Below are 13,026 nucleotides of genomic sequence, written 5' to 3'. Positions count from 1 at the left end.
AGGGGGAAGAGGATTGGACACCTTTTATGGCTGCCACAGTGACACCGCCTTTCTTTTTCCCCATCAGGCACCTTGCTTTTACTCCGACTCGGAGCGCGTCTGCGTCCATGCAAAAGGAAGCACTTGTGACGGCTTCGCAGCGGGCAAAACAGCGAATGCGAGGTAGTGCGGAGGTGGCGATATTCGCTTCCGCGCCTCACGCCAGTCACCTGCGACGAGTTCCGCCGAGGCCTACAGAAGCGTGCTGGCGGGGCGAATCACCACGGTGCGAACAGGAAGTCTTCATGGGCGCTGTCTTTCCACACGCCGCCTTGACGACACCGCTGCATTTGATCAACGGAGCGATCCGCCTCTCTACAACACATCCGTGGGCGCGGAAGCCCCAATGCTCCGCTACTATTATCATCGTTCTTGGCGCTTTCTCCTTTTGACACGGTTCTTTACAGTGCCATTGCAGGCTCCATTTTCCAGAAGTAGCCGGCCACCACACACACGCAACACCTGCTGTGTGCGTTGCTCACTTGAGCCACATGACAGGAAGACAAGAAGGGCACGCAGGAGAGAAGAGAGCATATATATTGATTTGTCAAGAAACACAAACGAAGAAGAGAGGAGGTTTACCGGCCACATAAACAAATGTTAGTAAAGAAGCGTTGAGAGACACATACATTGGGCGGCGTGTTCTGTTTAACGCAGGAGGGGAACGGGGAAAAGAACGGTTGCGCGATTCTCTGGGTACGAAGAAAAGACCAGAAAACAAGAAAATGAGAGAGAGGGAGCAATAATGAAAAAAGACGCTGCGCTGCTTCGGGTTGTGTGTACGTACGTGCAAAAATGCATTGCGGCGCCTCAGCGAAAACCGGCCTTTAAACACTGAGTTACGTGAAGCCATCCAGGAGAGGACGTTTGCCAGCAATCACCATAAATGAGAGGAAGAGAAGTGCTTCATCATATTTGTCAACATCCATAAAATAGAAGAATTAATATGAGAAATGTAGTAATAAAAGAAGGCATGCATGGCTATTCTGTCCTCAGCGCCCTTCGCCACGACAACAACACGCAACTTGTCGTTTCATTCCTTTCCTTCGCTGTCCCACATAAACAGTCGTCAGCTCGTGAACTACACAGCGGCGCCATGTATACAGAAGCACGGCACAGGTCGAACTCGCGTTGCTTGTGCGTCCCACCTCACCAACTAGGCTGCGAAACATGAACAGCCACAACACAAGGACTGCAGAGAGAGTTGAGGGGGGAGTCGAGAAAGGAATGCGTGCGCAGGTGGACGTGGAGACAATAAACGGCAATGCTGACAATCATAATAATAAGAAGAGAGCGTTTTCATTTCAAGTGAGTTCCAAAAACGGAAGAAAAGAAATGAGAAAAATCACACGGGAAGCACACGTAGCTGGCGTTCGCGCGTGTGCGGAAAACACAAACCACACAAACTAATAGAAAGAAAAAGCAGGGGGGGGGGGGCTCTGCACATCGTCCCACATGCTCGTCGAGATCTTTCCTGTGAAACGATCAAGGAGGAAAGTACACATCGCAACGCATCAGCGACGGAGTTGGCGTGTGAGGACACCTGCGCAAAAAGAAAGAGAGGCGTACATGAGGGAGTTCACCCATCCAAAGAAATCCCTCCGCAAGGCCAGGCAAAGTGACGCCTGCAAAGACCCGCTTAGCAAAACATCCGGAAGAGAGAAGAAACACGGTTGAACACTAACGGAAATGATAACGATTAGAGGAGAAAACCGCAAGGGGAACACATGCGGTAGCCTTCAGGGGAAAAAGCTTGGGCGCCACGCAGACAGACTCATCTGCGGAACCTCAGCCATATTCTTCAACGTTGACTAGGTCGCAGTGAAGCCCCAGAACACGTCCGTAAAAGAAGAAAAGAAGAAGGACGCGGCACGGCTTGCTCCTGCCACGTACATTCTTTCTTCTGCATTTTCTACCGTCGATACATGGAATACAGATCGATCCTCTCACATTTGCTCCTTGTGCGCAAGCGCACGAGTGAAGAGGAAACGAAAAGACGCGGAACCTAGCCGGCGGAAACGTGGGCTGCGCCACCTCAGCGGACCGCAGAAGTAGAGCATTGACCTTCGACAACGACGGATACGGAAAGCAGGAGAGGCCATAAAGGTGCGCGTAACGGAGGCCGCACCACGCACCGCAGAGGAACACAAAGAAGAAGGGGGAAACAAACAAAAACTCGCAAAACAAAAACAAGAAGCGACGTGTTGGACGCTGCCCCACATACATCGAGGGGGATTCGGGGGACGGCCGTACGGAGAGCACAAACAATAATAATAATAATAATAGGAAAGAGAGGAAATGGCAAGTAATGCCCATACAAACGCCCGGCGCGGACAGCGGGCGTGAGGTCGGGGTGCGCGGACACGTACGCATGCTCACACACACGCACGCACACAAGCGCACGCGCCGTGCCTACAGGGTGTAGACGGCAGCGACGCACACCGCCGCTGCGAGCAGGACGGACTGCACGGCGGCGGCACCGTCGATGTTGGCGATGCAGGAGCCGCTGACGAGTTTGTAGCCGTTGCGGCACGTGGTGCATTTGGAGCCGTCATTGGGGTCGCACTTTATGCAATACTGCACGTTGCACACGGCGGTGGTGGTCGTGGTGGTGGTGGTGGTGGTGGTGGTTGCGTCGCACTGGTAGGTGGGGGAGAGCTCGTAGCCGGGGTTGCACTGCGTGCAGCGCGAGCTCGGATAGAGGCGGTCGCAGGTGGCGCAGTTCAGGACCGTGCACGTGGCGGTGTCGTCGTAGGTCTGCGTGGGGTCGCTGGCGGTGGTGCAGGCGGGCGGGTTGTAGGCCCTCTCAGTGCAGGTGCAGGAGCACTCGATGCCGGCCTCCTCGGGGGAGCCGGGCTTGGAGTGGCCGGGCACGCACTGGGCGTTGGCGCAGGTGCTGTCGGCGGCGCCGTTGCTGTCCACCACCTTGGTCGCATCGATCCCCTTCTCCCTGTAGGCGTCTATGGTGGTTAGGGCGGTGTCGGCGATGGTGCAGCCGCCGGCGATGACGACGCCAGTGCCGTCGTTGGTGGTGGGGACGACCTTGGGGCTGAGAATGCCGGTGCTGGGCCCCACGAGGTCGAGGAAAGACACGGTGGACTGGGTCACAACGAACTTGAAAGCGGTGTCACCGGAGTCGGCGAAGTTGAAGAAGCTGCCGGCCTCGATGATGCAGTCGGCAATCAGGTACAGCGACTGATCGGTCACGCTGACCTCGCCGGTGGAGCTGAGCAGGCCCTTGTCGCCGCCCACCACGGTGCTCTTCGTGACACGGAACACGCTGGAGCCGTCCACCTGCAGCGCAACGCCGATGTCGACCATCGCGCTGCTGCAGCCGATGCAATGGCCGTAGTCAACCGCCAGCACGCTGCTGTCCGAGACGGGGAAGACGGAGCCCGTGCTGATGTGCAGCACCGACGCGCCGTTGGTGGCGGTGGCGTTGAGGATGAAGAGCGCGCTGTTCTTGCTGATGCTCGAGCCGCTGCCGCCGGAGTTGTACGTGACGATGCTGCCGGTGTTGGTGGACCCGCTGGGCCACGTGACGCTGGACTCCTCCACCGTGACGGTCACGTTCTTCTCCAGTGTGAGGCCGCTGAAGTCGAACAGCGACTGCGCGGCGGTCAGTGTGCCGGTGGTGGCGGCCAGGCGGATGTCGGAGTTTGGCGGCATGTAGTCGGTGAAGGCGATGACGGAGCTGGTGACAGTGGTGGAGGTGACGCTCATGCTGATGCGCGTGGTCACGGCTGCCGGCACGGAGTTGATGTAGCCCTGGATGGTCAGACCGTCGCCCGCGACCTTCGAGTTCATCAGCTGCACCGTCACGACGTCCGCCCTGACGGAGTCGAGTTCGAAGGTGATTTTGTCACCGTTGAAGGTGTCGCCGGACTGGGAGATGTCGCCATTGACGACGATGGAGGCGGCACGCGCGCACACGGCGGCGAGCACCAGTGCGGCGCACAGCAGCGCAACAGCGCAGCGGCGTGGAGAGGAGGGGGTCATCGTGGGCGGTGTTTTTGTTCTTTTCCCTCTTTTAGCGTTTGCGTATAGGTTGCTGTGTGGACGTGGGTGTATTGAGTGTGGATTGCGGAAAGGCGAAGCTGTTAGCTTTTGGATCTGCGGAGGTCGCATGCGCGGCGTGTACGTGGGTGGAGCACGAGAGAGAGAGAGGGAGAGAGGGAGGGAGGGGCGAGGGGAAAGTGCAGAAGAAGAGCGGCGGCGGACCAGAGCCGTTCATCGCCTACTGGACGCGTAAAGAGGGGGGAGGGGGAAGAGGATTGGACACCTTTTATGGCTGCCACAGTGACACCGCCTTTCTTTTTCCCCATCAGGCACCTTGCTTTTACTCCGACTCGGAGCGCGTCTGCGTCCATGCAAAAGGAAGCACTTGTGACGGCTTCGCAGCGGGCAAAACAGCGAATGCGAGGTAGTGCGGAGGTGGCGATATTCGCTTCCGCGCCTCACGCCAGTCACCTGCGACGAGTTCCGCCGAGGCCTACAGAAGCGTGCTGGCGGGGCGAATCACCACGGTGCGAACAGGAAGTCTTCATGGGCGCTGTCTTTCCACACGCCGCCTTGACGACACCGCTGCATTTGATCAACGGAGCGATCCGCCTCTCTACAACACATCCGTGGGCGCGGAAGCCCCAATGCTCCGCTACTATTATCATCGTTCTTGGCGCTTTCTCCTTTTGACACGGTTCTTTACAGTGCCATTGCAGGCTCCATTTTCCAGAAGTAGCCGGCCACCACACACACGCAACACCTGCTGTGTGCGTTGCTCACTTGAGCCACATGACAGGAAGACAAGAAGGGCACGCAGGAGAGAAGAGAGCATATATATTGATTTGTCAAGAAACACAAACGAAGAAGAGAGGAGGTTTACCGGCCACATAAACAAATGTTAGTAAAGAAGCGTTGAGAGACACATACATTGGGCGGCGTGTTCTGTTTAACGCAGGAGGGGAACGGGGAAAAGAACGGTTGCGCGATTCTCTGGGTACGAAGAAAAGACCAGAAAACAAGAAAATGAGAGAGAGGGAGCAATAATGAAAAAAGACGCTGCGCTGCTTCGGGTTGTGTGTACGTACGTGCAAAAATGCATTGCGGCGCCTCAGCGAAAACCGGCCTTTAAACACTGAGTTACGTGAAGCCATCCAGGAGAGGACGTTTGCCAGCAATCACCATAAATGAGAGGAAGAGAAGTGCTTCATCATATTTGTCAACATCCATAAAATAGAAGAATTAATATGAGAAATGTAGTAATAAAAGAAGGCATGCATGGCTATTCTGTCCTCAGCGCCCTTCGCCACGACAACAACACGCAACTTGTCGTTTCATTCCTTTCCTTCGCTGTCCCACATAAACAGTCGTCAGCTCGTGAACTACACAGCGGCGCCATGTATACAGAAGCACGGCACAGGTCGAACTCGCGTTGCTTGTGCGTCCCACCTCACCAACTAGGCTGCGAAACATGAACAGCCACAACACAAGGACTGCAGAGAGAGTTGAGGGGGGAGTCGAGAAAGGAATGCGTGCGCAGGTGGACGTGGAGACAATAAACGGCAATGCTGACAATCATAATAATAAGAAGAGAGCGTTTTCATTTCAAGTGAGTTCCAAAAACGGAAGAAAAGAAATGAGAAAAATCACACGGGAAGCACACGTAGCTGGCGTTCGCGCGTGTGCGGAAAACACAAACCACACAAACTAATAGAAAGAAAAAGCAGGGGGGGGGGGGCTCTGCACATCGTCCCACATGCTCGTCGAGATCTTTCCTGTGAAACGATCAAGGAGGAAAGTACACATCGCAACGCATCAGCGACGGAGTTGGCGTGTGAGGACACCTGCGCAAAAAGAAAGAGAGGCGTACATGAGGGAGTTCACCCATCCAAAGAAATCCCTCCGCAAGGCCAGGCAAAGTGACGCCTGCAAAGACCCGCTTAGCAAAACATCCGGAAGAGAGAAGAAACACGGTTGAACACTAACGGAAATGATAACGATTAGAGGAGAAAACCGCAAGGGGAACACATGCGGTAGCCTTCAGGGGAAAAAGCTTGGGCGCCACGCAGACAGACTCATCTGCGGAACCTCAGCCATATTCTTCAACGTTGACTAGGTCGCAGTGAAGCCCCAGAACACGTCCGTAAAAGAAGAAAAGAAGAAGGACGCGGCACGGCTTGCTCCTGCCACGTACATTCTTTCTTCTGCATTTTCTACCGTCGATACATGGAATACAGATCGATCCTCTCACATTTGCTCCTTGTGCGCAAGCGCACGAGTGAAGAGGAAACGAAAAGACGCGGAACCTAGCCGGCGGAAACGTGGGCTGCGCCACCTCAGCGGACCGCAGAAGTAGAGCATTGACCTTCGACAACGACGGATACGGAAAGCAGGAGAGGCCATAAAGGTGCGCGTAACGGAGGCCGCACCACGCACCGCAGAGGAACACAAAGAAGAAGGGGGAAACAAACAAAAACTCGCAAAACAAAAACAAGAAGCGACGTGTTGGACGCTGCCCCACATACATCGAGGGGGATTCGGGGGACGGCCGTACGGAGAGCACAAACAATAATAATAATAATAATAGGAAAGAGAGGAAATGGCAAGTAATGCCCATACAAACGCCCGGCGCGGACAGCGGGCGTGAGGTCGGGGTGCGCGGACACGTACGCATGCTCACACACACGCACGCACACAAGCGCACGCGCCGTGCCTACAGGGTGTAGACGGCAGCGACGCACACCGCCGCTGCGAGCAGGACGGACTGCACGGCGGCGGCACCGTCGATGTTGGCGATGCAGGAGCCGCTGACGAGTTTGTAGCCGTTGCGGCACGTGGTGCATTTGGAGCCGTCATTGGGGTCGCACTTTATGCAATACTGCACGTTGCACACGGCGGTGGTGGTCGTGGTGGTGGTGGTGGTGGTGGTGGTTGCGTCGCACTGGTAGGTGGGGGAGAGCTCGTAGCCGGGGTTGCACTGCGTGCAGCGCGAGCTCGGATAGAGGCGGTCGCAGGTGGCGCAGTTCAGGACCGTGCACGTGGCGGTGTCGTCGTAGGTCTGCGTGGGGTCGCTGGCGGTGGTGCAGGCGGGCGGGTTGTAGGCCCTCTCAGTGCAGGTGCAGGAGCACTCGATGCCGGCCTCCTCGGGGGAGCCGGGCTTGGAGTGGCCGGGCACGCACTGGGCGTTGGCGCAGGTGCTGTCGGCGGCGCCGTTGCTGTCCACCACCTTGGTCGCATCGATCCCCTTCTCCCTGTAGGCGTCTATGGTGGTTAGGGCGGTGTCGGCGATGGTGCAGCCGCCGGCGATGACGACGCCAGTGCCGTCGTTGGTGGTGGGGACGACCTTGGGGCTGAGAATGCCGGTGCTGGGCCCCACGAGGTCGAGGAAAGACACGGTGGACTGGGTCACAACGAACTTGAAAGCGGTGTCACCGGAGTCGGCGAAGTTGAAGAAGCTGCCGGCCTCGATGATGCAGTCGGCAATCAGGTACAGCGACTGATCGGTCACGCTGACCTCGCCGGTGGAGCTGAGCAGGCCCTTGTCGCCGCCCACCACGGTGCTCTTCGTGACACGGAACACGCTGGAGCCGTCCACCTGCAGCGCAACGCCGATGTCGACCATCGCGCTGCTGCAGCCGATGCAATGGCCGTAGTCAACCGCCAGCACGCTGCTGTCCGAGACGGGGAAGACGGAGCCCGTGCTGATGTGCAGCACCGACGCGCCGTTGGTGGCGGTGGCGTTGAGGATGAAGAGCGCGCTGTTCTTGCTGATGCTCGAGCCGCTGCCGCCGGAGTTGTACGTGACGATGCTGCCGGTGTTGGTGGACCCGCTGGGCCACGTGACGCTGGACTCCTCCACCGTGACGGTCACGTTCTTCTCCAGTGTGAGGCCGCTGAAGTCGAACAGCGACTGCGCGGCGGTCAGTGTGCCGGTGGTGGCGGCCAGGCGGATGTCGGAGTTTGGCGGCATGTAGTCGGTGAAGGCGATGACGGAGCTGGTGACAGTGGTGGAGGTGACGCTCATGCTGATGCGCGTGGTCACGGCTGCCGGCACGGAGTTGATGTAGCCCTGGATGGTCAGACCGTCGCCCGCGACCTTCGAGTTCATCAGCTGCACCGTCACGACGTCCGCCCTGACGGAGTCGAGTTCGAAGGTGATTTTGTCACCGTTGAAGGTGTCGCCGGACTGGGAGATGTCGCCATTGACGACGATGGAGGCGGCACGCGCGCACACGGCGGCGAGCACCAGTGCGGCGCACAGCAGCGCAACAGCGCAGCGGCGTGGAGAGGAGGGGGTCATCGTGGGCGGTGTTTTTGTTCTTTTCCCTCTTTTAGCGTTTGCGTATAGGTTGCTGTGTGGACGTGGGTGTATTGAGTGTGGATTGCGGAAAGGCGAAGCTGTTAGCTTTTGGATCTGCGGAGGTCGCATGCGCGGCGTGTACGTGGGTGGAGCACGAGAGAGAGAGAGGGAGAGAGGGAGGGAGGGGCGAGGGGAAAGTGCAGAAGAAGAGCGGCGGCGGACCAGAGCCGTTCATCGCCTACTGGACGCGTAAAGAGGGGGGAGGGGGAAGAGGATTGGACACCTTTTATGGCTGCCACAGTGACACCGCCTTTCTTTTTCCCCATCAGGCACCTTGCTTTTACTCCGACTCGGAGCGCGTCTGCGTCCATGCAAAAGGAAGCACTTGTGACGGCTTCGCAGCGGGCAAAACAGCGAATGCGAGGTAGTGCGGAGGTGGCGATATTCGCTTCCGCGCCTCACGCCAGTCACCTGCGACGAGTTCCGCCGAGGCCTACAGAAGCGTGCTGGCGGGGCGAATCACCACGGTGCGAACAGGAAGTCTTCATGGGCGCTGTCTTTCCACACGCCGCCTTGACGACACCGCTGCATTTGATCAACGGAGCGATCCGCCTCTCTACAACACATCCGTGGGCGCGGAAGCCCCAATGCTCCGCTACTATTATCATCGTTCTTGGCGCTTTCTCCTTTTGACACGGTTCTTTACAGTGCCATTGCAGGCTCCATTTTCCAGAAGTAGCCGGCCACCACACACACGCAACACCTGCTGTGTGCGTTGCTCACTTGAGCCACATGACAGGAAGACAAGAAGGGCACGCAGGAGAGAAGAGAGCATATATATTGATTTGTCAAGAAACACAAACGAAGAAGAGAGGAGGTTTACCGGCCACATAAACAAATGTTAGTAAAGAAGCGTTGAGAGACACATACATTGGGCGGCGTGTTCTGTTTAACGCAGGAGGGGAACGGGGAAAAGAACGGTTGCGCGATTCTCTGGGTACGAAGAAAAGACCAGAAAACAAGAAAATGAGAGAGAGGGAGCAATAATGAAAAAAGACGCTGCGCTGCTTCGGGTTGTGTGTACGTACGTGCAAAAATGCATTGCGGCGCCTCAGCGAAAACCGGCCTTTAAACACTGAGTTACGTGAAGCCATCCAGGAGAGGACGTTTGCCAGCAATCACCATAAATGAGAGGAAGAGAAGTGCTTCATCATATTTGTCAACATCCATAAAATAGAAGAATTAATATGAGAAATGTAGTAATAAAAGAAGGCATGCATGGCTATTCTGTCCTCAGCGCCCTTCGCCACGACAACAACACGCAACTTGTCGTTTCATTCCTTTCCTTCGCTGTCCCACATAAACAGTCGTCAGCTCGTGAACTACACAGCGGCGCCATGTATACAGAAGCACGGCACAGGTCGAACTCGCGTTGCTTGTGCGTCCCACCTCACCAACTAGGCTGCGAAACATGAACAGCCACAACACAAGGACTGCAGAGAGAGTTGAGGGGGGAGTCGAGAAAGGAATGCGTGCGCAGGTGGACGTGGAGACAATAAACGGCAATGCTGACAATCATAATAATAAGAAGAGAGCGTTTTCATTTCAAGTGAGTTCCAAAAACGGAAGAAAAGAAATGAGAAAAATCACACGGGAAGCACACGTAGCTGGCGTTCGCGCGTGTGCGGAAAACACAAACCACACAAACTAATAGAAAGAAAAAGCAGGGGGGGGGGGGCTCTGCACATCGTCCCACATGCTCGTCGAGATCTTTCCTGTGAAACGATCAAGGAGGAAAGTACACATCGCAACGCATCAGCGACGGAGTTGGCGTGTGAGGACACCTGCGCAAAAAGAAAGAGAGGCGTACATGAGGGAGTTCACCCATCCAAAGAAATCCCTCCGCAAGGCCAGGCAAAGTGACGCCTGCAAAGACCCGCTTAGCAAAACATCCGGAAGAGAGAAGAAACACGGTTGAACACTAACGGAAATGATAACGATTAGAGGAGAAAACCGCAAGGGGAACACATGCGGTAGCCTTCAGGGGAAAAAGCTTGGGCGCCACGCAGACAGACTCATCTGCGGAACCTCAGCCATATTCTTCAACGTTGACTAGGTCGCAGTGAAGCCCCAGAACACGTCCGTAAAAGAAGAAAAGAAGAAGGACGCGGCACGGCTTGCTCCTGCCACGTACATTCTTTCTTCTGCATTTTCTACCGTCGATACATGGAATACAGATCGATCCTCTCACATTTGCTCCTTGTGCGCAAGCGCACGAGTGAAGAGGAAACGAAAAGACGCGGAACCTAGCCGGCGGAAACGTGGGCTGCGCCACCTCAGCGGACCGCAGAAGTAGAGCATTGACCTTCGACAACGACGGATACGGAAAGCAGGAGAGGCCATAAAGGTGCGCGTAACGGAGGCCGCACCACGCACCGCAGAGGAACACAAAGAAGAAGGGGGAAACAAACAAAAACTCGCAAAACAAAAACAAGAAGCGACGTGTTGGACGCTGCCCCACATACATCGAGGGGGATTCGGGGGACGGCCGTACGGAGAGCACAAACAATAATAATAATAATAATAGGAAAGAGAGGAAATGGCAAGTAATGCCCATACAAACGCCCGGCGCGGACAGCGGGCGTGAGGTCGGGGTGCGCGGACACGTACGCATGCTCACACACACGCACGCACACAAGCGCACGCGCCGTGCCTACAGGGTGTAGACGGCAGCGACGCACACCGCCGCTGCGAGCAGGACGGACTGCACGGCGGCGGCACCGTCGATGTTGGCGATGCAGGAGCCGCTGACGAGTTTGTAGCCGTTGCGGCACGTGGTGCATTTGGAGCCGTCATTGGGGTCGCACTTTATGCAATACTGCACGTTGCACACGGCGGTGGTGGTCGTGGTGGTGGTGGTGGTGGTGGTGGTTGCGTCGCACTGGTAGGTGGGGGAGAGCTCGTAGCCGGGGTTGCACTGCGTGCAGCGCGAGCTCGGATAGAGGCGGTCGCAGGTGGCGCAGTTCAGGACCGTGCACGTGGCGGTGTCGTCGTAGGTCTGCGTGGGGTCGCTGGCGGTGGTGCAGGCGGGCGGGTTGTAGGCCCTCTCAGTGCAGGTGCAGGAGCACTCGATGCCGGCCTCCTCGGGGGAGCCGGGCTTGGAGTGGCCGGGCACGCACTGGGCGTTGGCGCAGGTGCTGTCGGCGGCGCCGTTGCTGTCCACCACCTTGGTCGCATCGATCCCCTTCTCCCTGTAGGCGTCTATGGTGGTTAGGGCGGTGTCGGCGATGGTGCAGCCGCCGGCGATGACGACGCCAGTGCCGTCGTTGGTGGTGGGGACGACCTTGGGGCTGAGAATGCCGGTGCTGGGCCCCACGAGGTCGAGGAAAGACACGGTGGACTGGGTCACAACGAACTTGAAAGCGGTGTCACCGGAGTCGGCGAAGTTGAAGAAGCTGCCGGCCTCGATGATGCAGTCGGCAATCAGGTACAGCGACTGATCGGTCACGCTGACCTCGCCGGTGGAGCTGAGCAGGCCCTTGTCGCCGCCCACCACGGTGCTCTTCGTGACACGGAACACGCTGGAGCCGTCCACCTGCAGCGCAACGCCGATGTCGACCATCGCGCTGCTGCAGCCGATGCAATGGCCGTAGTCAACCGCCAGCACGCTGCTGTCCGAGACGGGGAAGACGGAGCCCGTGCTGATGTGCAGCACCGACGCGCCGTTGGTGGCGGTGGCGTTGAGGATGAAGAGCGCGCTGTTCTTGCTGATGCTCGAGCCGCTGCCGCCGGAGTTGTACGTGACGATGCTGCCGGTGTTGGTGGACCCGCTGGGCCACGTGACGCTGGACTCCTCCACCGTGACGGTCACGTTCTTCTCCAGTGTGAGGCCGCTGAAGTCGAACAGCGACTGCGCGGCGGTCAGTGTGCCGGTGGTGGCGGCCAGGCGGATGTCGGAGTTTGGCGGCATGTAGTCGGTGAAGGCGATGACGGAGCTGGTGACAGTGGTGGAGGTGACGCTCATGCTGATGCGCGTGGTCACGGCTGCCGGCACGGAGTTGATGTAGCCCTGGATGGTCAGACCGTCGCCCGCGACCTTCGAGTTCATCAGCTGCACCGTCACGACGTCCGCCCTGACGGAGTCGAGTTCGAAGGTGATTTTGTCACCGTTGAAGGTGTCGCCGGACTGGGAGATGTCGCCATTGACGACGATGGAGGCGGCACGCGCGCACACGGCGGCGAGCACCAGTGCGGCGCACAGCAGCGCAACAGCGCAGCGGCGTGGAGAGGAGGGGGTCATCGTGGGCGGTGTTTTTGTTCTTTTCCCTCTTTTAGCGTTTGCGTATAGGTTGCTGTGTGGACGTGGGTGTATTGAGTGTGGATTGCGGAAAGGCGAAGCTGTTAGCTTTTGGATCTGCGGAGGTCGCATGCGCGGCGTGTACGTGGGTGGAGCACGAGAGAGAGAGAGGGAGAGAGGGAGGGAGGGGCGAGGGGAAAGTGCAGAAGAAGAGCGGCGGCGGACCAGAGCCGTTCATCGCCTACTGGACGCGTAAAGAGGGGGGAGGGGGAAGAGGATTGGACACCTTTTATGGCTGCCACAGTGACACCGCCTTTCTTTTTCCCCATCAGGCACCTTGCTTTTACTCCGACTCGGAGCGCGTCTGCGTCCATGCAAAAGGAAGCACTTG

General features: G+C 57.4%; 3 protein-coding genes across 3 annotated transcripts; all 3 read right to left on the bottom strand.

Moving 5' to 3' along the window:
• Positions 1–2,451: 2,451 nt before the first annotated feature.
• ABB37_10085 (hypothetical protein) lies at positions 2,452–4,154 on the bottom strand (the record flags this gene model as incomplete). Its single annotated transcript, XM_015809821.1, has 1 exon — positions 2,452–4,154. Exon 1 carries the CDS (start codon positions 4,036–4,038, stop codon positions 2,452–2,454), a length of 1,587 nt encoding a protein of 528 aa, XP_015651624.1. The 5' UTR covers positions 4,039–4,154.
• A 2,597-nt stretch (positions 4,155–6,751) lies between these two features.
• Positions 6,752–8,468, bottom strand: ABB37_10084 (hypothetical protein; the record flags this gene model as incomplete). The annotated part of the gene is made up of 1 exon (XM_015809820.1): positions 6,752–8,468. The coding sequence occupies exon 1, from the start codon at positions 8,336–8,338 to the stop codon at positions 6,752–6,754; it is 1,587 nt and encodes a 528-aa protein (XP_015651623.1). The 5' UTR covers positions 8,339–8,468.
• Positions 8,469–11,051: 2,583 nt separating this feature from the next.
• Positions 11,052–12,754, bottom strand: ABB37_10083 (hypothetical protein; the record flags this gene model as incomplete). Its single annotated transcript, XM_015809819.1, has 1 exon — positions 11,052–12,754. The coding sequence occupies exon 1, from the start codon at positions 12,636–12,638 to the stop codon at positions 11,052–11,054; it is 1,587 nt and encodes a 528-aa protein (XP_015651622.1). The 5' UTR covers positions 12,639–12,754.
• Positions 12,755–13,026: the final 272 nt, after the last annotated feature.

This window comes from Leptomonas pyrrhocoris (assembly GCF_001293395.1).
Source record: "Leptomonas pyrrhocoris isolate H10 chromosome Unknown, whole genome shotgun sequence".
Lineage (NCBI taxonomy): Eukaryota > Euglenozoa > Kinetoplastea > Trypanosomatida > Trypanosomatidae > Leptomonas > Leptomonas pyrrhocoris.
This window is presented reverse-complemented; position numbering and strand designations above follow the sequence as displayed.